General features: G+C 55.6%; 1 protein-coding gene across 12 annotated transcripts in view; it reads left to right on the forward strand.

Annotated features, from left to right (window-relative positions):
- The first annotated feature begins 920 nt into the window (after positions 1 to 920).
- The window catches only part of CACNA2D2 (calcium voltage-gated channel auxiliary subunit alpha2delta 2), a 144,538-nt gene continuing 119,697 nt past the window's right edge, over positions 921 to 25,761 (forward strand). For all 12 annotated transcript variants that reach the window (XM_086698115.1, XM_086698113.1, XM_086698114.1 and 9 more), the window contains exon 1: positions 921 to 1,150. In XM_086698115.1, the coding sequence (XP_086554241.1) occupies positions 936 to 1,150 (215 nt within the window). In that variant the 5' untranslated portion in view covers positions 921 to 935. The remainder of the gene's footprint in view (positions 1,151 to 25,761) is intronic.

Raw genomic sequence — 25,761 nt, forward strand, 5'->3', positions numbered from 1 at the left:
GCAGGAGTGAGCTTCCCAGCACTGGAGGAATCTAAATACAGGCTCTGGAAGCCTTGGGGCCTGGGGTTTGGGGCTAGTCTGCACACTGGGCCTGCTTAGGCCAGGGAAGTAAATGAGTGGCTTTAGAGGGCTGCACCCTGACATTCTCGGTCCCTCACAACTGTGCAACTGGACCTGGGTTCGAGCTCAGGGAGCCAGGAGACACAGGCTCTTTCTTCCTCTCAGGGCGTGGGGATCCAAGTCCCCTGAGACAGGACTCTTGCAGGTAGCAGGAGCCACTGGGGGTGTGCTTTTAGCACCGCTGCCCTCTTCTCTAGACTGGCTGAAGTCTGCCATTCCACCATTAAACCTGTGACTCCAGGCCTTCAGCCTGTTGAAGGTCGCGAGCCCCCAGAAGGGTCACAAATGCGCCTGCCAGGGGCCGCGGGGCCAGGAACTCTTCCGCGGGTGCCGCAGAGAGGGGCACGGAGTCCAAGGCTGGGGGCACAGAGGTGCGCACTGGGAGGTCTGCCAGAGGCTGGGGCGCAGGACGCGCGCGCACGGGCTCCGCTCGGCCGCGCGGGCCAGCACAGGCGGCTCGGGGCCGCGCGGGGACTAGGGGCGCGCGGGCACGGGCGGGCGCGTGGCCGCGGCGGGGGCGCGCGGGGGCGGGCCGGCCGGGGAGGGAGGGGAGGGAGGGCGGCGCCGGCAGGTTGGCGGCGGCCGCTATTTGAGCGCCGGTCCCGGACCGGGCGCTCAGAGCGCTTCGAGTCAGCGTGGCGGAGAGATCGCGGCGCGCAGCCCGCAGAGGCGCTGCGGCCGGTGCAGCCCCGGAAGCCCCGCGCGACGAAGGCGGAGGAGGCGGAGAGGCCGGATTGCCGCCCGCCGCCCGCGCCCCCCCACCCCGCCGCCGCCGCCGCCCCCCCTCCCCGCGGCGCCGCATCTTGAATGGAAACATGGCGGTGCCGGCTCGGACCTGCGGCGCCTCTCGGCCCGGCCCGGCGCGGACTGCGCTCCCCTGGCCCGGCCGCGGCCCCCGGCCCGGCCCCGGCGCCCGGCGCCCGCCGTCCGGGCCCCCGCGCCCGCTGTTGCTGCTATTGCCGCCGCTGCTGCTGCTACCGCTGTTCGCCGCCCCCGGCGCCTCTGCCTACAGCTTCCCCCAACAGCACACGTAAGTGGCCTCCTTGGCCCGCCGCGGGACCCCGGCCGAGCCCTGCGCGCCCCTCCACCCCCCGGCACGCGCCAGTCCCTCCCAGCGCCCCGCGCGGGGGCGGGGGCGCTGGGGTCCAGCTGCCGGCTGCACGGGGGGGGCGGCGGCCCCAAAACCACAGGGCGGGCAGCCGTGGTCCCGGTGCTTCTGTCTGCGTCGCGAAACTTCCCCCGCGGTGCCCTTTCTCCCCCCAACCCCCAAAAGGGGCAAAGCAAGATCTGCAAGCCTTGGGATATGGTGAGGGGTTCCGAGTTTGCCTGCGCTGTCCGGGTGAGAGGGAAACCTGAGGTTCGGTGAGGGGGCGGCCAGCGACCCCTGCCCGGCAGAGTTGGAGCCGCGCGTCTGCCCCACGTTTCCTCCCCAGTGGGAACCTGGCGCTTTTGAACCAGAGGTGGGGGACACCTCCACACCTGTCTTCACTGCCCCTTTTCCTTTGATGGGAAGGGCTGGATGCAGAGGATGCAGGCACCTTGTTGTGACCGGTGCCACAGAGGGGGTCGGTGTCCCTTGTTCTCCACCTGAGGAGAGGGTCCCCTGGAGAGCCCAACTGGGAGGTGAAGGTGCTAGGGTGGGGGCCGAAAGTGAATGGCAGGGAGAACCCTGCCCACCCCTGCTGCTGCTACCAACAAGGGAACAGCATCTCCTGGCCCTGCCAGCTTCTGCTGGTTCTCATGGTCCTTCTGAGCCTTTTCTCCGTCCCCAAGAGCCCGCAAACTTGGGCATCCTCCTCTGGTGAGCTTGGCCAGATGTATTTGGGGCTGGGGGGTGGGGGGCGGGTATTCAGTGCATGTGGCCTTTAGGACAACAGCTATCTCTGTGGGCACCATACCCCAGACTTATGTCAGTGCCCAGACTCCTCTTGCCCCTGTGGCTTTGGGCCATGGTGACCACCTTGTTGTCTGTTATCTGTCTCCAGGAGTGTGGAGCCACCTGTCCCTGAACTCCTTCACCAGTAGCCAGGCCTGGGGTTTGGGAAATAAGTAGCTAGGCTGCTAGTGGCCAAGGGGAAGGTGCTGGCTTCAGGGAAGGGGAGAGGCTGACTCTGCGTCATTAGACCATTTCTGCCCAAGGGTAGGAGCCCCTGGTTTTGCGGACTCCAGCTTGTAGGTTCTCCCAGTTGAGGGAAAAACAAACTCAGGAAAGGCACTGCTCTGAGTGTCTCTTCATCTCGTCATTTCTTTCCTCACACAGCCTGGCTGTGCTCAGGCGGGTGATCAGTTGGCAAATTACAGGTGCCGCACGGACGTGTCCTCTGTCAACCGTCTGGATTGTGTGTGTGTGTGTGTGTGTGTGTGTGTGTGTGTGTGTGTGTGTGTGTGTGTGTGTGTTGGGGGTGTGCAGGGAGAGGAGAATCATATGGAAGTTCAGGGCTTTTGGGTGCATTGTCTTTGATTTGCCGTGATGAAAACGGACTTAAACCACAATGTTTAAAAAGAGCAGAAGCATTATTTTTTTGTTGTTCTTTTTTCCTTAAAGCCAAGCCACAATATTTTCCCCCTAGCCATTTCGTAGCTCCTTGAATGAAGGTTTAAATAGACGTCTCTTTTCACCTCTTTCCACCTTGCCCCGTCTCCTTGCAACCTGCAGTGGGTCAGATGGCTGCTGGGCTTGCATGGGTCTCCGTTGGAAGGACAGTGTGAGACCCTGACCAGAGTGGACACCTGTCACTTTGTCCCCAACAAGAAGACGATGAGGCGGGTGTGATGGCAGCAGCACATTTCCAGCTGGACACTCTTCTGTTGTGGATAGAGTTGGAGCTAATTTGAGGGTTTGGGACATGTCTTGCAAACCATAATTAGAGAATGAGAGCGGGGGTGGGGTGGGGGCTGCGCGGCTCTGAGGGTCTAGAGGGAAGTGACTAATGTGACAACGACACACAGGATTTACCGTGACAGCCAGCGCCCTTCAGCTGCCCTGGTCCCGCAGATGCAGATGCCCATTGATCCTTGGAGGGAGGAAGGGGAGGGAATGGAGTGAGGGGCCCCGCATGACCATGGCTAGCTGGTGGGGGCTTTTGTTGAACTAACATGAAAGGCTAAGGCGGCTGCTGTGGGGCTGCTTGGGAGTGGATGGCCTCCCTGAACTCTTCTGGGTCAGTGTGGCCAGGCTAGAATGAGAGTTTGATACAGGTGGCTTTCTGAGATGGGAAGTGGGGGCCTCAGCGTCATGGCACCGAGGTGATGACCCCTCAGTGGAGGGGGCCCTAGGCAGGAAATCATTTCCTCATGAGCGTCTGGCAGAGTGATGGGGCTCGGGTCCTCAAGCCTCTGGGTTTTAAGCCAGTGTGGGTTTGGGGTTCGGTAGCCATTATTTCTATAATTGCTGTGGCAGCGTGGCCCTCTCCCCATTAGGCGAAGTGGACCGAGGCTGCCGCTGGATCAAGGAGGCCGCTGGAGTGGGGACAGGGCTTTGGTTTTGGTGGCTGAGGTGGGGGCGGGGGCCTCCCTCACCCCACCTGGAGGAGACCACACACGAGCACATGTGTGTGCACACGTAAACTCATGTGTTTGGAGGTGAAGTTGGTGGAGGAGGAGTCAGAGCACACTCTCCCTTTCACCTGCTTCCCTGTTTCCAATTCCACTCACCCACGGCCAGGAATGGTGAGCGGTGAATGGCCACTGCTGCCGAGGGCAACTGCTTTGCCTCTCCCTGCGTCTCTCCCACTGTCTCCTGGCCCCTCCCTGGCCCCCTTCTTGGGTTCCCCCCACCCCCATTCCTTCTCCACTTCCTTGCCCATCCCTCTCATTGCTCCGTGCCCACCCTGCCCTGCCCGCCTCTTTTGTGAGACCTCTGTCCCCTGTTCTCCAGCATCCCTGGGTTTCTCTGTCCCCTACTCTGTGGGGCCCTGGCTGAGTGCTGGGTGGAGCGCCAGGCTGAGCTGCTTGGCTGGCGGCACCCTCTTAGCCCCACTCTGACCCCGTGATGATGCTGACCAGCACCTCCTTTCCTCTGGCAGCGGGTGGGTGGGGAACTGAGAGCCTGAGGGGTCTGGACCCACCCAGCAGATTAATGACAGCTGGAGTACGTGCTCCTTTTCCTGAGTGCCCACGACGGGGCATGCGTCAGTCTAGCTACGGTTAATGGTGGGTGACGTGTGTCTGTCTGGGCCTCTGAGCCCGCGCCTTCACCTCCCTGTGACTCTCTCTATTAGAGGGAGGCAACATCACACATCTGGGTCCCCCATTTCCCTAACGACCTGCCGCAGCTTTTGCAGGAGGGAGGGGGCGAGGCTTCACAGCCTGCTGCCACTACCACTGGCATGCAGGGCTGCCAAGTGCTCACATTCCTCCTGGTGCGGAGGCTTTGGGAAGAGAGAGACCCTTGGCTGCTGTCTCCCCTGTGCCCCACCCTTATTGGGCACCTCCTCCTAGCCAGCTGTGTCAGACTGACCCCTGAGAAGATGGGGGGAGCCGTTTTAAGATGAGTCCCCTCATAACCTGTGGGTGAGTCTCACTCTGGATTCTCAGTCACACTGGTGTCCCCAAGGAGAGATTGACTCACAAGTGGAGTGAGCACTTCTACACTCAGTGCCTCCTTTTCCCTTCTGCCTGTGTGCAGGTGGGCACTGCCAGCTTTTGGCACCTCAGATGTGTATGGGTGGACCCTGCCAGCTCCTGGGGAGAAGGCAGTTTGGGGACTTGCTGGATGTTAGGTGTAGGCCCAGCAGACTCAAGCATTGGCCTCCAGAGCTGACCCTCTGATTGGGATGACCTTGCCTCAGTTTCCCTGAGATGAGAGAATCTGCTTAAGAGGCTGGTGGTGAGAATTCATGCAAGAGGCTGTAGCCTCTGGTGGGCAGGAAGGGTTCTGTGGGTGGGCACTGTGGCAGCTATTGTAAACATTAGCATCAAGCCCTAATGCTACAGCCTGACGGACCCCTACCCACCCACCCCCATCTTTTCATATTGCTCCCATAGGCTGAGTGTCTTCCTATCTGCTTTGCTCATGTGTCCTCTCATCAGTGCATGCTTTCCTCAGGGGTTTCCACAGCTTCTGGAGGCCTCTGGGTTGTGCCACTAGCTTAGGCTGTACCCACCCACATGGGGTATCAGCTCCTTGAGGACAGATACTGGACCACCTCCCTCCCTCACTCCCTGAAGCCCAGCTTAACTGTGGTGGGGGACACCACCAGTCTAATGGTGGGCCTCCCCTCAATGAACCCAGGCCAGACCCTTATCCACATTACTACCTTGACCTCAGAAACTGTGCCCATGCCCGTCCCACAGATGAGGAGACTGAGACTCAGAAAGATGAAGGTGCTGCCCAAAGCCCCACCACTTCTGGAGGCAGGACTGAGAGAGGACTAATCTGTTGGATGCTTAGCTGCCTTGCTAGGGGCCTGGGCACATCTGAACACTGGGCCCAGGAAATTGGGGGTAGGGAACCAAAACCTAGGTCTTTGGACGAAGCATGCCTAGGCTTTCCAGCTATAACCTTTCCCACACCATCCCTCTGCTCTTCTGGGTCTCAGGCATCCTTGAGGGGGCCTTCCTTGGCTCAAGCCTTCACTGCCATCCTACTTCCATCCCTTGCCACACGTACACAAGTGATCATGGGGCCCCCCGACTCAGAGTTTCCTCTTCTCCAAAGCTTTGAGTCATAGGCCAGGACAGCCTGGAATGGAGGGGTGGGTAGGAGGGACTCCTATCTTGAGATGCCAAGATGCCATCACCCCCTCCAGATCCCATTATGATTCCAGAGAGAAGGGGCATGAGGGTGTTAATGGAAACCTGAGACTGGATCCTCTAGTCCCTTGGCAGTTTTGTGAGCACTGAGGGGACTTCAGAGGACTCAGATCTTACAGATCTTACAAGTTTTCATGCTGTACAGACAGGTGGGATCTGGGGGGCTGGGGAGCTATTCAAAGGGCATCTGGAGGTTTGGGAGAGTCAAAGTAGGCAGGCCTGTGGCATGGGTCCCATCTGGCAGGTTGTTGTCTGTGGGTAGGGGGCGGTCTCTTTCTCCTTCCTCTTCCCGCACACCGCCGCTGTCCTTGCAGGCTTCTAGATTTGAGATCTGCCTCGGGAACTGGTGACCTGTGTCTTTAAGTGAGTAGGCTCAGGGCCTCAGGCAGGAGGAGGGAACACCAGGGTCTAGGCTACCATAAAGGCAAGGGTGGGGGGCTTTCCCACTGCTGGCTACATTCCTTCAGCCAACTGGGGAGCTTCTGTTCATGTCAGGTTGGGTTTTTGTTTTTTTTGTTTTTTTTTCCTCCGGTGCCTACTGTCTAAACAAGAAGCTACAGGATCAATATTCGTATTCCCAGAGGGAGGTGCATGTGTGGTTTTTGCTTTTTTTTCTTTTCCCTTCCTCTCTTGTCCTATGTAACCTGAAGAGCCTTCCGAGCTGCCTGTGGCTAAGGTTGGTGGGGGGAGAGTTAGCCCTGCAGGTGACCACCAATGGATTGGGTTGCCCCTGGGGGGCTTGCAAACTCCCCAAGGGGATATCTTGGAGCTACTGAAAAGGAGTCAAAGATGCTGTCATTCAGGCCCACACAATCTGAGCCTGACCTTTTGCGGGCAGGACCTGGGGGCAGGGCTGCTCTGCCTTGCCCTGCCACTGTGGGACTTAGGCTGCAGGTTTGGTTTCCCTGGGCCTGGTCCTGCTCATGGACCATCTAGTTCCTCTCTCACCTGAGCTAGGTCTTCTCCTTCTGAGGCTGGTCTGGCCCACTTGGCTCCAGGTGGCTGCTAGTGCTGGTGCCCGAGCCTGTTGGGTGGGGGGGAGGGACCTCACAGAGTAGGAGACCCTGTCTAGCTGGGGTTAGGTGAAGGGAATCTTCACATGGGAGACTTGAGGGTCTGGTCCTGGGGGGACCTCTGTCAAAGGCAATTCCAGCCCAATCCTCTCAGCTGGGTAGCTTGCATGGTGGTGACCTTGGACAAGGCCCTTCCTCCCCCTGGGCCTCAGTTTCCTCTCTTCCAGGGCTCTTCTGTGACATTCATGTCCTCAGAAGATAGGTTCAGGGTCTTCCCACTCCTCTTCACACTGTGCTCTAGCCACGGAGTGAGGCTTGACCCCCAGCCCAGCTAGACCTCATCTCCTCCAGTGTGAGGAGCCTGCACCTCCCACTGGCCTCTGGCCATACCTTGGGTGTCTTGAAGCTGCTTCTCCGACTGACCCACTTTGAGCTCTAATCAACCTAATTGTTTAGCAGAGAGGGAGGGGCACGGGAAGGCTTTCCTGCTGATCATTATCCAGCTCTCCCCACCTTGGTAAGGACTGTTTAATTGAAGGGGAAAGGAGTGGCGACGAGAGGGAGGAGCTGCCCCTCTGCTTCTCTTCCCTGCCCTCCTGAGATCATGGGTCCCTGGCTCCCACCTCCATGCCTTCCTTCCCTGCTGGCCACATCTTTCTGAATGAGTCCCCTGCTTGGTGCTACTGAGGCTCTGCCACACCTCTCACCAGCTGTGTGACCTTGGGAACTTCCTCAGCCTCTCTGGGTCTTGGGGCCTTGTCTGTAAAATAGAGTTCCCTTGATTGTGGTGCCTCACAGGACTGGGATAGGAAAGGTCCTGAGGGATTGGCCTGACCCCAGAGAGTGCATGATGAGGGCATGTGGATCCTGACCTGTGAGGATTCTCAGTCCAGCTAGGTCTGCACTCCAAGTACCAGGAACCTCTCCCATCATCCGTGACCCCCCCTGCACAGCTGGGCCCTGCGAGCACCAGAGACTCACTTGTGGCTTTTGGGTCTTTCCTCCTGTGCTTGGCCTTTGCCTTGGCCTGTGTGCACATGTAATCTTGTGAATGGAAGTGTCTAAGAGTGTCCTCTTGTATGTGTTTGCACATGTGTGTTAGCTGTGTTCACTTGTGTAAACGTCCATTTGTATATGAAGACATGTGTTTGGGTGTGTGTGAACATGTGTGCCCCGGTGTGCACATGCTTGCATGTTGTTTGTGTGCATATGCTCAGGTGTGTGTGCATGCCCACATTCACATGTGTACATAGGTGTTGGTGTGTGTGCATATGAATGCGAAGTTGAGGGTGTGCTTGTGCATGTGTGCACATATGTACGTGCAGGCATATGCATGGTTTATCTCTCTGTACCCAGAATGTGCTCCCAATGGCCCCCTCCTGCACCTGCCTTTGAAGTTAATGCCAGAGCTGGTCAAATGCTGGCAGTGGGAAATAAAGCAGCCTGGTTGTTAGGACCAGTGTTTTGCAAACTTTTATGTCAGGAACAGCCTGAGTTAAGGCTGATCTGGAAAGTTTGATCATCTACCAACTGGCGCGATGACAGTCTGTGAAGGAAACACACAGGCTGTGTCCTTGTAATTCAAATTTTTGCAAATTGAATGGTATTTAGATGCACTGGAGGACTTGGGACTCAGAGAAGCTTGGTGAGTCCATTGTGAAGTGAAGCATATTTGCAAACAGCCCTCCACTTGTGGAGAATCTGGAGGTTGAGCATGGAGGTTGGGGTGCAGGGAGAGTGGAAACCCTTGCTGTGTGACCTTGGGCTGGCATTTTTCCCCTCTTGGAGCGGATGCCTCTCATCTGCACATGGAAGGGAGGGAGACTGGCATCCTTTGGAGCATCTGTTGTTGATTTGGGGTTCTTACCCCCAGGAAAATATTTGTGCAGTCAGTTGCGGGCATGATTTGGGGTACAATACCTTCAGCTTGATAATCTCCACATGTTCCTCTATTTGGGGCATCTGCAGCCAGATCTCTTCCTTTCAAAGATGAATTTTTGTCTACCGAGTCTTCATAAGCAAGCTGTCTGGGTGCCGTGTGCTGAGCTATGACCTTTGGGGTTGCTGTGTGCCCAGCTCAGCTCCGCCCCTGATCTGATGGGTTCTGATGTCCGAGAGAACTATTTAGTTTTGCTTTCCTGGCATTCTCAGGGCCTGTGTTGTCGGTGCTGGGACAGCCCAGTGTCCTCGGCATTTCAGGAGGAGGCTTCCGCAAAGGACAGAAGCGACTGAGAAGGGGTCTGGAGCCTGCAGGGCTAGTGAGGGTTCCTGTGGGGTCAGGGTGCCTGGGTGGGACTATCTCCTTGGGCAGTATGGGCCTTGCATGGTTCCCTTTCTTGGGAAGGACATATCCCAGCCACAGAAGTCCCTGGGGACCCAGACACCTCCATTGTAAGACCAGGAAGCTGCTGTCTGAGGCTGTAGAGAGGAGCCTCGCCCCCACCCCACCCCCAGCCCCTGCTCTGTGTCTTCTGGCTGCACACACCCTGTGGGCAGGACCCAGTCCCCAGTGCTCAATACAGGCTGCTCAAATTATGATCCCCACTTAGCCATCCTTGCACTATGACATACAACTGGTTCTCATAATAAGAACATCCCTGACATGGGATGCAGGAGCAATTTGAGGCCTCTTTTGGCAAGTCCTACAGAGCAAGGCGCCTGTGTGGTGTGAGGCCCCAGCTCCTGATCTTCCTCTGGGACACACCTTGGTGCCTCCATGCCACTTTAGAGTCAGCAGGGCTTTCTGGGTACCCTCAGGAAGGACAGCTTTGTTGCCAGATGGGCAAAAATGGGCCGCCCATCCTGAGATGGGCAGAGGTCCCTGCTGCTACGAGTTTCCAGCCTGACGTGGCATTTTAGCCTCGATAACTTTCCTCTGCAGCCCGTGTTCTTTGCCTGCCGGCGCTGCCTGAAATGCTGCATTTGAAGCCTTAAAGGTCAGGCCTGGTGCTGCCACTGGTTCCTACAAACAAACAACAAAACAACCTACCTCAGCCCTGCCCCCAACTTCATTTATTAGAAAAGAGAAATGAGCTGGCAAAACAGGCTTCTGTGCTGAGGACTCTCACAAATGGACATTTCTCCTTCCCCCTGTGAGCTGTGGCCCGGGTGGGCATGGTGAGAACCTGGGAGTCTTCCCTTCCTTTCCTGGACCCCCTAGGCATGCTGCAGTGCCTCCTACTGAGGGTTAACTATGACCTTGCACCCAGAAGCCTGCCATGGGCAGAGCCCTCCTTCCCAACTTTGCATTTGAGGAATTGCCTGGGCTGGCTCCTGTCTCTGGCCACTAGCCCTGTGAATATCCTGACTCCAGCCAGGCAGAGCCACTTGCAGGTCCTAGTAGGAGCTCTGGTCTTTGCTCACCATATCCCTCAATCATACTGGTCTGCTCATCCCAAGTACTGAGACCAAGAGCCCTTCTGACTGATGCCCTCCTCTGGCTCCCTACCCCTGTGGGCCTCTCTGACAACCCTGTGTTGGTATGGAGTAGGTGTGGAGCTGACCACTATGCCTTCAAAAGGCAAGTCTGAAGAGTGTATTTGGCTGCAAGGAAAAGAGGCAGCTTTTGTATCCACCGTGGCAACCACAGCATGATGACTTTTTCCATCATGATTAGTCCCTTTATCTTCTGCCAGGGAGCCCAGAGGTGGGTCTTTAGCCTGTCATTGAGGACCAAGTCTTCACCTGCAGTCTGCCTGGCTGGCCTCATTTTTAGTGGGGCTGTTCTTGGCTGAAGCCCCTCATGACAACAAGATGGCTGCCATAGCTCCAGGCATTAGAGGTATCAGACAACTGGAGTAAAGGGGTTATTGGGTTCCTCGCAAGAGGCTAGAAAACCTGGCCCAGAAGCCCCTAGCCAACTTCCCCTCGCACCTCATTGGTTAGTGCTGGGTCACATGTCTACTGTAAACCAATCACTGGCAGTAGGGAAGGTGCATTGTGATTGGCTCCAGCTAATCAGGATTTACCCTTGAGCAAAGGATGGGGTCACCTTGGGGCTGGAGGTGGGAGAGATTTTTACAGACTTGGGTTTTGTTAGCAAGAAGCGGGGAATAATGGAAAATAGGAAGGCAATTTCTGCTGCAGGACCAGACCAGAGGCCTCAACGTGGAGTAGGGGTGAGGAAGAAGGTGGGAGGGAAGGGGGGGGGGGAGGCTGTCCATGCTCAAGGAAACATTTATTAAGGAAGTAGTTATTTTAACTACATCATCAGTCACTATGAGCTGTGTCTTGGGTGATATATTTCATGGATCCTATCCAATGAGATTAATCCATTTTTATTCCCATTTCATAGACAAAAAAAATTGAGGCTCAGCAGGGCTGAGTAATGCTGAAATCACACAGGTAGTGAGTGATGGAAGCAGGATTCACACCCCAGTACTCAGAACACCCAGCCACAACCTCACACAGCCCTTCTGTAACTCACCTCCTCCAGGCAGTCCCCTGACCACAGGACCCTCGGGGTGCCCCCACGCTCCTGCACTCTTCACAACTGTTCCTCTCCAAGGGCTGCCTCTTTTTATCAGACTGAGTTCCTTGGGGCATAGTTTCACAGGTGCCAGCTGTCTCACTGGGCCTGTAGTACCCCCTGAGTCCTTGGAGACTGTGGGTGTACTGAGAAGATGCAGACAGAGGGCATGTCCTACTGCTGCAGAGTTGAGGAAGTGACCCATGGATGTGGCCAAGGGGAGGGCCTGAACTTGGCTGGGTGCTGCCTGTGAGACTTGATTCCCGTTTGGGGAGGGGGAAGCTGTGGAGTAGGTATACTTGTGCCTGCTAACTACAGAGGGGACTGGGTGTCCATTGGTTGGCTCCCTTGATGGATATGACAAGATCCATGCTCCAACGAGGCTGCATTCTCATGACCTTGCCCCTGGCCCTTCTTGCTACTCTCTGGGCTCTGTTGCCTGCATCAGTCTTGGGTCCAGACTGGGCACAGTGTCCAGGAGTCAGTCAGCCAAGGGCACAAGTCTTGGGAGAAGCCCTGGGTTCTGTCTTGCTCCTAGATTGGGTGCCCCTCTGGTCACTGTTCCCTACCTGTCAGTGAGAGAAAAGGATTCTCTGGGGCTGGCCTTTACTGGCACAGCTGTGAGTCCTCCAGACCAAGAAAGGCCTCCTCTGATCTGAATCTCCTTTTGAGGCCTTCTCCCACTCACCAGCTGGGAGCTGATGATGGTACTGTGATCCCCTGTGCATACATGGAATGGGGGAGCAGGGCAGTCTAGGTTCACTCTCCATTCCCCCATCACTCCACTCCCTACCCTCCATCCTCCTACTTGCTCCATCTCCCACTCCCACCCTGGTGGTGCCTAGATTTACCTATGGAAGACTCAGAGGGAGGGAGACAGACAGGCAGCAAGGTCAAGTATTTAAGCCAGACCTTGGCTGCTGCAGGCCCACAAATTCAGGGGCTTGTGCTGTAGGGTATGGGCCTCCTTTCCTCCTTCTGCCAGTGTCCTCCTACCCTGCCCTAGCCTTGGCCTGTGTCCAGTTCACTGTGGGAGGCTAGGCAAGCCACCTGCCCTCCCTCCTTCTCTGAGCCTCAGTATCATCGTCATTCCTGGGACCCTCCAGATTGATGGATCCTTCCATAGCTGAGGATGATGCTCTCCTGCCACCCCATCTGTGTTGCTCTCATCTCTGTCCTACTCTGTAAGTAGCTACTATGGAGACCACAGCCAAGGGGGCTGCTTCTGATGGGCACAGGAATGGACACAGGAGGGGATCTCTGCCCTCAGGACTGAGTACCACTAGGACAGCGCCATCATCTTCCATGGGGGCTTAATAAGCACCTACTATGCACTGAGCATGGAGTAAGCCAGGGAGCAGTCAGATGGGCTGCAAAGGGCCTTGCCAGCTCCAAGCAGGACCTGCCTGTTGTCCAGCTGACCTCTGCCCATCCCTTAGTGCTTGACTAGAAATCACTGTTCCCTGAAACCTCCCCTGACTTCCCTTGTGGGTCAGGGGCTTCCTAGGCTGCCTGAAGGCTCCCCCATTCTTGTCTTGCGATAGTCTTTGCTGCCTGCCTTTCAAGGCTCTGTGCCTGGGAGAGTCAGGGGCAGTGGCCACCTGTCCTTGGCTGGAGCTCCAGGCTAGCACATACCAAGTGCCCAATAAATGTTTGCTGAACAGAGTCTACACAGATGTCTGCAGGCAAATCTGGTTGTGTCTTTGGAAGCTGGAAAAGCTTTTACATTGTTTGGGACAGGGCCTCCATATGGGCCTAACTTTGCTGGTGCCATGAGGCAAAGGCCACTCCACGCACCCTCCTGTGGCTCTTTCACAAGGAGATGCACCAGCCCAGGGGCTGCCTCCAAGGTCTGTCCTTAGGGGAGAGGGGGAGGTGGGTCCAGGAGCCCATGGGGCTATGTTATTTCATTGGGTAGGGGCAGGGCCTAGGCATCAATATTTTTCCAGAGCCACCCAGGTAAGCCCAGGTAGAGAATTATAGCTGTAGGGACAGGAAAGTAAATGCAGGATCACCCCTCCCCCTTGCCCCACCCAGCACAGGGTACTTCCCCAGGGAAGGCGGGGGTGGGGGCTGGCATACTGGTTCTGGGGAGTCTTCTGGTTGTGGTACCTGTGGAAGCCAGCTGTTCCTAGATGCCTATGCATGTGGCCAGTGGCCAGAGTCTATGGTCTGTCTCAGGGAGATCACTGGGCCTCCTCAGCTGGCTGCCACACTCCTTCCTGACTGCTCCTCTGTGTTGACACTTGGTCCTGCCTCAACTACTCTGCTGACCACTCCACAGCCTGCCCGAATTTCAGGACCCACCTCCTGACTGCCCCTTCCCGCCCAAGTCCGCTTAGCTGTATGCTGGGCCTGTTCTCCGGGAGCTCACAGTCTATGGGAGACTGTCAGTGAAGAAGAAATGGAAGCAAGGCTGAGTAAATGATAACTATGCATGGCTGGCGCTCCAAGCAGCATCCAAGGGGTGAGGAGACACCACCTCTGGTAGTAGTGGGGGAGGTGGAGCAGGACTTATTCTCCAGATGGAGTTCTGACAGGCCTTCTCAGGGTTGCAGCCATTCCCATGGTCCTAGGCCTCTCTCACTCAGAGCTGTGGAGGCCCTGGGGAAAGCACTTGGACCCACTTTGCTCTGTGAGAAAGCCACTGGTGGGGGTGGGGAGGCAAGGACAAGGGACAGGGGCACGGTAAGGGAGGGGCTCATCCATATGATCCAACCCCAGTTCCCGAAGCTCCAGGTGGTGTCCATCCCTGTGCTGCTGATGTGTTCCCCAGGCTGCTGCACCCCTGGACAGTGCCTCCTAGCACCCAGGATGCCTTGGGCTGTGCACAGCTCCTGACTGGGGCCCCACAGCCCTAACTTCCCTGGCACAGAGCAGCTGGAGAGGGGTGGCAGGAAACAAGCCCAGAGGCCATTAAGTGGTGTGATTGCCATGGTTCCTGATCCAGTGCCGGGGGAAATAAATTTCATAGGGGATTTTCAAATTGGTGGCGTATGGAAGCCATTACTCTAACATGGAGAAGGGTGGGGACTTCATGGGGCTGTCCAGAGGGACGGAGCCAGAGCCATGGACTCTGCTGGCCTTGCTGCACTTACCTGCTGCCTGCTAGAAAGCCTGGTCCAGGGGACCGGAATCAAGTAGGGGAGAAGCTGTGAGTCACAAAGAGAGCCCCCTTTATGACCTTGTTTGAGTCATTTTGTGCCTTAGTTTCCTAATCTCTAAAATGGGATCACGTTTCCTGTATTTTATAGTTGTGAAGGTGGAGTGTCCAGTCTTTTAGCTGACACTTTTTGAGCACCTGCCCCTGTACTCAAGAGATGGTGTTTTAGTGACAGTATCTGTGTTAAAAAGACCAGGAAACTTGTGAGTGCTTTGCACTTGTGGGCGCCTCTGACTGGAGTGGCAGCAGGAGGGTCTCACTGGTAGAACCCCCATCTAGGCCATGGAAATAATAATACTATCCCCCACCTCTAATGTGTATATGGTGGAGGCTCACAGCTTCCTGCTGCCCCCAGCCAGGGGGCTCAGAGGGTGGGGGTAGAGGTCACAGGTTGCAAAGTACCTGGCAGTGTTGGGATGCCCAGGGCAGGAGGCTCTGCACCAGGGCCAGGTTTTAATGGGCACTGGGTAGTCTGTGGAACAAATGAGTGCGTGAAATTAGTTCCCAGGAGACCAAGCACTTCTCTGCCAGTTCCCCTTTCTCCCTTGCCCAGAGGGCCCACCTTCCCTGGGTCCTTCCACACCCAGGCAGCCCAGGGCCTACTCTTCCCAGATGGAGAACTTTCACAGGGCAGGGGCTGTGTGTTAAGCACCTCTCCCAGCAGGGCAAGTAGTAGGAAACCTCATGTTAAATAAAATTCACAAAGTTGATGGGTAGCCACTCTGAACCCTGCTTTCTCACAGATGGACCTTGGGGACATGTGGACTGGGCTGGTAAACATAGGTCAGATGCCGTGGCAGGGGTGGCCCACAAGTCAGCGCAAGGAGGACACGAGGGCCTGCTCCCCTCATCTCCCTGCTGTCGGGAGCCCAGCACCCTCCACCCTCTGGCACGTGGAGGTGCTCCCTGCGTACCTGGGGTTGGAATTCTGCAGGACTCCGTGTGGGAGAGCAGCCTGCCTTGGTGCCTGTGGCCGGTCTGGGTGTGTTCACGGGACTTCGTTGTGGGCAGAGCTCACCTCGCTCCTGGGCTTTGTGCCTGCCGCACCCTCTGTCTGGACTGCCCACCAGCTCTACAGTGCCACCTTCACCTGGCCAGCCCCCCAGGTTGGGTCAGGCCCTTGGCATGCATCACTAGACTCCTCTTCCCTCCACTCATCGGTCTGGATCAGATCTGATGTCTGTTCTCCTTGAATTCCAAGCTCCTGAGGGCAAGGCTCACACCTGCCCTGATCACCACTGTTTCCCTTCCCAGTGCCCAGCCTGCAGCCTGGCCCAGTAACCATCTGAATGAATGAATAGAGAGTACATGAGCTAGTGGGGAATTTGTGGAAGGCTGGAAACAACCTGCAGAATATTTTGTCAGGAATAAGCCCTGCTCTCCTTAAGCCAGCCCCAAGGACAACTCAGGCTCACCAGGCAGAGTGGCTCCTCTCAGCTTGGCCACCTCCCTGGGGCTCCTCAGAAGGAGGGGCACTTGCCGAGGTGGCTGCTGAATCCCCTTCCTTGCTGCAGCTCTGGATGCCACGCAGCCCACAGAGGGGATTTGCATTGCTAAAGGATTCACCACAGAGCACCTGAGAGTAACCAGCCCAAAGCGTGTCAAGGCGGGTTGAGCACTCACATTCGATTTACATGCAGCTTCGAGGCTCTGAGAAGCTAGGTGCTCGCAAGAAGCAAATCCCAGAGGAAGTGGGCATCCCTCCTCCTTCCAACCTAGTCCAGGCTCTCTAGGGGGGAATTGGAGGGGGCGTGGGCTTCACAGTGCTGAGACAACGTGCCTATGGTAGGACAGCCCTGGAGGGGTATAAGGAATAATTTCCCAATTATTGGGGAGGCAGTAGGGGCTCGAATGTAAGGGCAGGCCCCTTCTCAAAGCTGGAAAAGGTCGTAAATGAGGGGGCGGCCCTTATCTGCCCCCTATTTCCTACTTTAAATCTTGGCCATTGGCATCCACCTTAAGATTAGGGAGGCCCTAGAAGACATGCCCTGGTCTCTGGAGCCATACTTTGCTGGGTTCAAATTACAGTTCAGCATAGACTGGCTGTGTAGCCTTGAGTGTGTTGCTTCACCCCCTGGGCCTCAGAGTCTTCATCCATGAAGTGGGCCTGGACTGGTCTGCACCTAACCGTGGGTGCTGTGTGACATCAGTGGGAACCACACACAAAGCATCCAGCATACAGTGAGTGCTCCACATCACTGGTCCTTTCTTTGGTGTTATGCCACCTGCTGAAGTTGGAGGCCCTTTCCCAGCCCTGGTCTGCAGCTTCTCTCCCACTGCTGAAGGAGGTGAACAGGGTAGGCATCAGTCTGGTGAGGGCAGGATGTTTGGGTAAATATATCCTGAGGCATTTCCAGAAGACTCTTCTTTGCCATACTGCAAGCTAAGCTCTGAAGGGAGCTTGGTGATGGGACCAGGCTACAGCCCCAACTTAAGGCAAGGGTCAGTAAAATGAGGTGAGGACTATAGGTTAGGGACGGGGTGGAGGAAATCCAGGAAGACTCCCTAGTGGAGATGACTTGGTGGAAGGGACACAAGGCCAGAGAACAAAGCTTGGCCTGATAGGTTTAGTTATGGTCTTTGCTCCACCTTGTCTCTGTACCTGGATGTCCTCCAGGGCCCTGCCATTTTCCACAGGGAGATCTCTGTCCTGAGGAAGAATAGAGGATCCTGAGTGGGGGGGGGTCTCTGTTCTCCTCAAGGCAGGAGGCCATGTCAAGGATGCACACAGAGGACAGCTATTTGTGGCTCATCGAGGATTTGACTCACTTTGGGGGGTGGGGAGGATGTGCAGGAGGGGAGATGGGGACGAATGAATCACAGAATCTGACTGGAGTAGTTGGTGACACATGGATAGAGCCTGTGTTACCACTTCCAATCAGGCTTCAGCTATTGGTATGGGGCAGGGATTGGCAGCTGAAGCTCCTGGGTTCCTCCCTGACCCACCTGGTGACCTCTCCAGATGCTTCAACCCTACTGTGCACCTCTTGAGACCAGGCTTGGACGTGGCTCCCCCGTGACAGCACAGGGATGGGCATACAGAGGCTGCGGCGATATATCCCCCTCCTAAGAGTCAGTTTTGTTAACGTTGGTTTATCCATTTGCTAAATGGGCCTGAGTAGGGGTTACCTTCCCATTGTGCCCGACTCCCTGGGGAATATGCTGGAGAGAGAAGCAGGTACTGCAGACCTAAAAATGTCCACGATCTGTGCCAGTGACTAGGGCAGGTGGCTCCCAGCCTGGGGAGCAGACGGTGGATTCTGGGCAGAGTGGCTGGCAGATACCCTGTGTCCTTGGCTGGGACCCTTTGCTTTACTCTGGAGAGGCCTCAGCTGGTTCTTGAACTCTTCTTGTTCACTGCTGTGTCCCAGCTCTAAACTGCTGGGAAATTCACAAACAATGACACCTGGGTGTCGGTGCCCTGGAGATCCATGATCCTCACCCACCAGGGGAGCTGAGGTGGATGATCCAACTGCCACTGCAGTTTGAAAACCACAACTCCATTTGTCCACAGATGGGAAACTGAGGCACAGAGCTGGATGAGCATGCACAAAGCCCATGGACTCAGGCGCTAGGAATCAGAATCCAAGCGTGCAGGAGAAGGCACCATGGGGCAGGGGTGGGTAGAGTCGCTGGGGTGCCCCAGATGGGACAAGAAAACAAGAGATATGGAGAAGACAGCCCGGGTCTGGGCTACTCCTTCCCTGCACTTTCTTTTTGCTTCCTGGAAAAATTGGCTGCTCCAGCGCCCAGCCCTTCTGGGAGAGCCATGAATTATGCACAGAAGCCACAGGCCTGGGCAGGCCCATCATAAATGAACTTTAATAATTCATACGGAGAGGAGCCAGGGAAAGGGAGGGCCTCCTGGGCCAGCCCTGGGGCAGCCACTAGGCTTCCAGCCCCTCTGCAGCCTTCTCCTATCAGCCCACCTGCCTGCTCCTGTGGCACGCAAGGTAGGGCAGGGTAGTGGGGAGGTCACCCGACTCTGGGAAGGTGCAGCCACTTAGCAAATGGCCTATTCTTCCCGGCTGAAGAACGAGAGCCTCCTCCCTCAGGGCTCATAGCCCCAGGCAGAGGCGGACTGTAGGCAAAAGAGAGGATGTCTGGTGCAATGCTAGCTAACATAGTAGCCCCAGGAGGCATGTGGAGATCAGTTGCTGTTTGGGGGGCCCACTTAAAGTGGAGTGTGAAAGTGGACTTCACCAAGCAGTTGATGTGTGTGCAGAGACCTGAAGGCAGTGAGAGAGGGGCCCCCTGGACTTCTGAGGAAGGACCGATCGAGGCAGGGGGAACAGCATGTGCAAAGGCCTGTGCACAGAGTACAGGAGTCTATTCAAGCCCCAGTGAGGAGGCCAGTGTGGCCTGAGGAGCAAGGGCAAGGATACCACTGGGTGGACGGCCGCTGGACAGACTTTGCCCTCCTGTGATGGCATAGAGCTGCAGCATAGTGTTGAGAGAGGAAGGACATAATTCCAACAGGCTGTGCATGGAGGTGAACGGACCAGGAAAGGTGAGAGTGAGGGCAGAAGCTGAAGACCGGTGAGCTGACGACTGTATGTGTCCTAGGGAGAGATGGTGTCAACCCGGGGCAGGCTGTGGGCCAGGGAGGTGGTAGGCAGCGGGCAGATTTGGACACTTTGTACAGGTGTGGTGAACAGGACTTGCTGATAGACTGAAAGCAGATTCCAGGTCACCCTGAGGCTTTGGGCCTGAACAGAGGGAGCTGCCATCAGCTGAGTCAAGGGAAGTAGGTGGTGAGGGAGAGAAGGGAGAGTGAGGATCCAGAGGGAGGTCGGGGAATCGGTTTTGGATCCATTCAGTTTGAAAGGCCTGTTAGACATCCAGGTAGCCATGGGACACCAGCAGCTGGACATTTGAGAACTGGGGTCCTGAGGAGAGGTGTGTGTCATCCTGACTGGCATTCATTAGCTATGTGACCTTGGGCACATCACTCAGTTGCTCTGTGCCTCAGTTTCCCCCTCTGGGGAGTAGGGTTGAACGACTGACTTGAAGATGAATCGAGGCAGTGCAGTGAGAGCCCTGGCCTGTCACCGCTGTGATGCCTGACTCACAGGCACAGGCCCCAGGAAGGAAGACCCCAATTAGAGCCCTTGGGAAATGAGTCTCCAGATGGCCTGTGGAGGCCTCAGACCACTCCTCCTTGGGCAAAGAGACACAAACGGAGATCTGGAGAGACGAAGCACAGAGCTAGATGTGGGCCACAGAGTAGGGCTTGTTATACGACAGGAGCTGGGGGGAAGACGGCCTCAGAGCTCCTCCGTCCCACCCAGGCCATCACCAAGGCCCTCCAACATGAACTCTGGCCTGGGTCCCCATGCCTTCCCTGCCCCTTGGTGCCTTCCCCAGCCACTCTCCAGGTACTGCAAGGGCTGCTCTCATGGAGGCTGGAGCCGTCCCCCTTAGGCTCTTCTCCCTACTGCTGGAAAACTCCAGACCAGGTATGGTGAGCCCGGTCCTGCTCAGGAACCCCGTGACTGTGGGTGTGACAACCACCTCACTCCCAGAGAGATGAAAGGATGTTACCAAGGTCACAGAGCTAACCGTGGCAGAAACTGAAGTCAGGCTCAGGTGACCCTCCATGCTTTCCTAACCACTGCTGGGGAACCTCTTTCCCCTTCTCAGCCAGAACAACCCTGGCTGAGGCCTACATCGTCTATGGGTCCTTCCTGACTGCTGCTGCCCCTGTATGCCTTAATCCTGCACTGATGGTGGGGAGTGAGGCCGAGGTCTGTGACCATTTGCTGTGTGAGTCTGGACACTCTCCATCCCTCTCTGGGCCAAGTGGGCTGCCTGGCGCTCCCAGCCCGGGTCCATGCTGCTCTCTGGCTCCAGGTCTTCTCCTGCCCTCCCCCCACTCAGGCTGTTAGGAGTAAATACTGGGCTGGACCCAGCGCCCTAATTAAAGCTGGCTGATTGTTCACTGTTAGTGTGAGGGAGGGAGGCACAGTCTCGCTGCCTTCTAGCTGAGAGCCAACTAGAAGGAAAAGCTTTTTCCCCAGGAAAGATAGGGAAGGGACAGCCCGTAATTAATAACCTCATTAAGGAGCAGTATTTGGGCAGGGTCCCAAGATACACATAGTCGAGGCCGATGGATTTGGACTAATTCGAGCTTTGGCAGCACCAGCCCCTCCCCAGCTCCCCCGGGTCTCTGAGAATCGCTTGTGATAAGTGGACTGCCTTTGTCCCTGTGTGCTTGGGGATGGTGGGATGGGGATGGCATAGGGGGTCAGGTGCTATGTTGCCCATACTATAGGGGTTTGTTTAGCTGAATCACAAATCAGTTGAAGATGGGACAGTTTCTTTGAGTCCTTTGCCTCAGTTTACCTATTGAAGGGGTGGAGGCTAGCTGGGGAGCCTCATTCCACCATGAATCAGCTGGTCCAGCATGCTCCCCACTCACCCCGTGCTGACTGGCCTCCACATCTGTAGGCGCTCTCATGTCCTTGGCCAGGAGTAGCTGGGCGCAGTTGTTCTCTCAGGAGCGAATGACCTTGGCTAGACTTTTCCCCTCTGCCATCCTTGGGAGGCTGCGATCGAATCAGGGTCAGGGGTTTTACACTGGCTTTGAGCCCTGAAAAAGGCCTTTGAGGCTCAAGCATCTTCTCTCTTGAGTAGGCAAAGGGAAGTTTTCTCTGATCACGGGAGGCCCTGCCCTTCCCAGGGATTACGCCTCTGTCAAGGTCTCTAGAGCAGTGCAGGGAGGGGCTGCAGCCCACCTGGAGGCCTCAGTCTAAGGAAGAGGCACAGCAATCCCATGCTTAGTGAGCTGCAGGTCTGCGGAAGAAGATTGGATTGTGGGTCTGTGCACATGAGTGTGTGGGGCAGTCATCATTGCTGACATTCCTTCCACGGGACCCTGGTGTCCACCTGCCTCTTCTTTGGGTCCTAAGAATAGACACGTGGTAAGCTTTATCTCCGTTTTCCAGATAGGAAAACTGAGGCCTAAAAGGACACATCTGGCTCAAGGCTTCAGAAGAGCCAGGGCTGGATCCTGGCACTCAGTCTAGGTGGAGAGGGACATTCACCCGAGTGGTCAGGGAGGACTCCCTGGTAGAGGTGGCTCTGGAGGTGCCACAATCCTGGGGTGCAGCCTTGAGTTTTCTGCTATTTACAGCAAGGCTGTAATCTAGGGGAGGGCTGGCCATGGCTGGTGCTCTGCTTCAGCAGAGGCTACAGCTGTTCTCTGAGCTTTGGGTGACTGTTGGGGGACCAACACAGGCCCCCTAGGCCAGGGTGGGGAGTGGCCCCCTTGCCCGCTCACCGGTTATCTTCCCCTGGGCTGGGGTCAGCCTGACACAGTCCCTCTAGCCCACCTCTCTTGGGCTTTGTTCATGTCTGTATCTCTCCGTCTGTCTCTTACTACCCTTCTCCTGCCCTATCTTTTCTTCCTTCTCCTTCAGAAGACTGCGAAGGCACCGAGGTGGGAGGTGGCAGGCCAGCTGAAATATAATCAGAATAATTAAATAGCAATTTATTTTAAATCATCGCCTCCCCCAGAGCTGGGAGAATAATTGGCCAGCCTGTCATGAGAGAAGCAGGAGACCTGTGGGCTGCCACCACTGCCAAGTTTGGTTCACATGCCCTTAGCAGCAAGTGGCCTCCACTGTGCCTGCTCCCCCACACCCCTCACTTGCCCCAGCCTAGTCCTCTGTTTTGCCATCTGCCCCTTCCGCTTCACCTACAATTCCACACTTGGCACACCTCCAACCCCAACATGATGGCTGCTCTGCTGAGCTAGTGGGGGGACAGTAGATTGCTCATAGGTATCCAGTGGAACCAGTTTTATCCAGGCAGTCTGCCTGGTGGAGGCAGCCTACAGCTGGGCTTTGATGGCAAAATGCCTCCATAGCAGTGGTAAGGACGACACCGCAGAGGCAGATATTGGGAGGCCCCTATTAGGCCTTGGCCTCCCTGGACCTGCTCCTGTCTGCTCTGGAACAAATCCTGCCTCCTTCCCTCCTTGCCCTTCTGCAGGGTCCAGCCGCCCACACCCACCCATGCCCTCCGAGGGTAAACCTGCAGTGTCACCTGTCTCTGGTTTTTTGATTTGTTTAATTATAGATGAGTTTTCTGCATAATTTATTCCAAAAGCCTGGATTATACTGTACAATTAAATCACATTCTGATCAACAACTTTGCGTATAAAATTAACAACTGGCAACAGTTTAATCTGTGCTGCTGCATCTGCACATAGGCTCTTTCCTTTTTTCCCCTCATCCCTCTCCCCTTCTCTGGGCTTCTCCTACCCCCTCCCCCTGCCCTGCCCCTCCCCTCTGGGGGAGCCTGTGCAGCTCAGAGCTGGAGGCCCCCAGGGTGGGCTCTGTAGTTTGACCAGGGCCTCCCCCGGGTACTAACTGGGGTCTCGGTGGTTCTGCCTGCCAAAGGGGGTCCTCATCCCCAGCTCCTCACCATACATGTGGATGACCTTGCTCCCTTGCCTGATAGTGACAAGGCCTCTTCTTTCACTTACTCTTCTCAGTTCTGAAGCGTGCCCTGAAGAGCAAGGCCTGGCGTCCTGCAGCCCCTCGGTCTTCTTCCCGCTGGGCTGCCCTCAGCCTGCCAGGCCTGGGACGAGTGTACCTCTGCCCTTTGCCCACTCCTGGCCTCTCTTAGCCATTAGGGGAATCCTTTCTACACTGCCTCCCTCCACATCCTTCTCCCCAAGTGCAGGCATTCCTAGGAGATTTTATAAACACCAGGGGCTGTATTGGATAGGCTTCTAGCCCCCAGGAGTGCCTGGTAAGTATGCCAGACATCAAGGCTGCCACGTAGATTTGGCCATTGACACTATTCAGCCAGTCATTTCCCCTATTTACAGACCAGAATGCTGAGATTTGAAGGGAGCTCAATCCAGGGGCACCTGGGTGGCTCAGTTGGTTGGGCAGCCGACTTCGGCTCAGGTCATGATCTCACAGTTTGTGAGTTCGAGCCCCGTGTCGGGGGGCACAGAGCCCGACAGCTCAGAGCCTGGAACCTACTTCAGATTCTATGTCTCCCCCTCTCTCTGCCCCTCCCCTGCTCACGCTCTGTGTCTCTCTGTCTCTCAATAAATAAACGTTAAAAAAAAAAAATTGAACGGAGCTCAATCCTCCCCCTCCCTCCAGGTCACACAGCCAGCCACTGCTGCAGGAGGCTGCCCAGAAGCTGCCTTGTCCTGGAAGAGTGGGGTCAGGGAGCTGATGGAGCCAGGAGGACAGGTCTAGCTTGTTTCTAAGTATGTGGCCCTGCACCCATCCTTGCCAGGGGCCTCGGTTTTTTAGCTTATGGAATGGGGGCCCAGTGCCTGCACCTCCCTGGGTTCAGGCACATGGAGGTTACAGGGATACAAGGCTCTGTCCTCAGCCTCTCCCTCTCCTGCCCATGCCAGTCATCCTGAGGGCTGCAGCCCCTGGCTGCACGTGCCTCCTCCCAGACACTCTCTCTCCTCCCTGTCTTGCTAATTTGGCACTTAGAGACACTTGGAGATAAGCAGTGTCATCTCGATGAAGAGCATGGAAAATCACAGGGATGTAGGGAGCCAGCAGGTGGGCCTACCCTGTTGGGAGGGTGACCCACGGGCAACACTGTCTGACCAGGGAGGCGTTGCAGAGCTAGGCACCTGGACCCAGGCTAAAGGGAGCCCAGACAAGATTTGGTCAGCTTGCCTTTGACCCAGCAGGTCCGTGGATCCTGATATATCCCCCATACTTCCAAATCCCCCATGCCATTCTGCTAGAAAGAGTATGACTGTATCTGGCTAAGGTTAGCCTTGGCTTGGTGGGTGGTTTCTCCAGCCTTCAGACAGGAACTCCATAGGTGCATAGTTGACTCCTGGCCTCATTAGTCCCTTTTGTCACCCTTTGGAGCCAGCACTGGTACCCTAGCCAAACCCTGGAACCCACAGAATCTCTTCTCTGTGACAGTGAAATGATTTATCTATCATGTTCTTTTTATTTTATTTTACTTATTTATTTTTTTTAACATTTATTTATTTTTGAGAGACAGAGCGTGAGTGGGGGAGGAACAGAGCAAGAGGAATACACAGAATCCGAAGCAAGCTCCAGGCTCTGAGCTGTCAGCGCAGAGCCCAATGTGGGACTCGAACTCATGGACCATGAGATCATGACCTGAGCCAAAGTCAGATGCTTAACCGACTGAGCCACCCAGGTGCCCCTATCATGTTCTTTTTAATACTGAGACATACATATTGCCTTCCTAATTGGGTTTGGTTTAGGTGAATAATTAGAGTAACTTATTTTCCCTGGCATTATGTAGCTGGGGCCTGGGGTCTGTCCGTCAGGCCCAGGGTGCCAGACCAAGGGCTAGAGCCACCCCTAGATCCCAGGAGGATGTGTGTGTCCTGATGTGTCATGGGTGGACCAGTCCCTGTGGCCTACAGCAGAGTCTAGAGCTGTTTAGTCTGGGAGTGGAAGTGGGAAGATTGTATGTGCCTGTGAGCATGAGTGTGTGTGCGTGCGCGTGTATGAGTGTGAATGAGAGAGTGGGAGGGAGGAAGGGAAGAAAAGAGTGTGTGTGTCTTGGGAGGAATTCGACTTTATCCTGAGATTTGGCTCTTCTAAATTCTTTTAGTGTTGAAATAGTCTTTTTAGATGAAATGATGGTGATTGTAATAATAATGTGTTGTCTGAACAAAATAAAAACTTGGCATCCGTGTCTGTTCTTCCAATTAATTTTCTTTTACTTATCTGTGAGATCCTAGAATAAGAGACCTATAGATACAGTAGGAAAGAGTCAACAGCCTGGGGCCGAATCAGTGGTGTGCTAGTAAATGTTTACAAGTCACTTTCCGGGGGAAAAACTGTGATTTGTAGCATTTACTGATTTCTGCAGTATAAATATTCCCACTATGGCCAATTTCAAGTTCTCGAAGTGACAGTCCTCAATGCAGAGCTGGGAGGAAGTGCACACTCTTGGCCCTTGGTGACTCTAGCATATGCGTGCATCAACTTCTGTGTTCACTTCTTGGGTGGGTGATCTTGGGCTAGTCACAAAAAGCCCTTGTGTCTCAGTTTCCTCATCTGTAAATTGGGGATGATAACGTTTGCTTCTTTGTGAGGACTGAAGCGAGAGAGCAGGTGGCATGCCGGCACCATTCCATGTGCATAATGGGTGCCCTTGTACATATTAGTCCCAGGAAGGATTATGATTGGCATTCGTCCCCTAGACCAGTGAATGGCTGAGGTCAGGGCCAGGGCAGAGCTAATGGTTCCCTTTGGAGAGCA

The sequence above is a fragment of the Puma concolor genome, chromosome A2 (genome assembly GCF_028749965.1).
Source record: "Puma concolor isolate L17-30 chromosome A2, mPumCon1.1.hap2, whole genome shotgun sequence".
Lineage (NCBI taxonomy): Eukaryota > Metazoa > Chordata > Mammalia > Carnivora > Felidae > Puma > Puma concolor.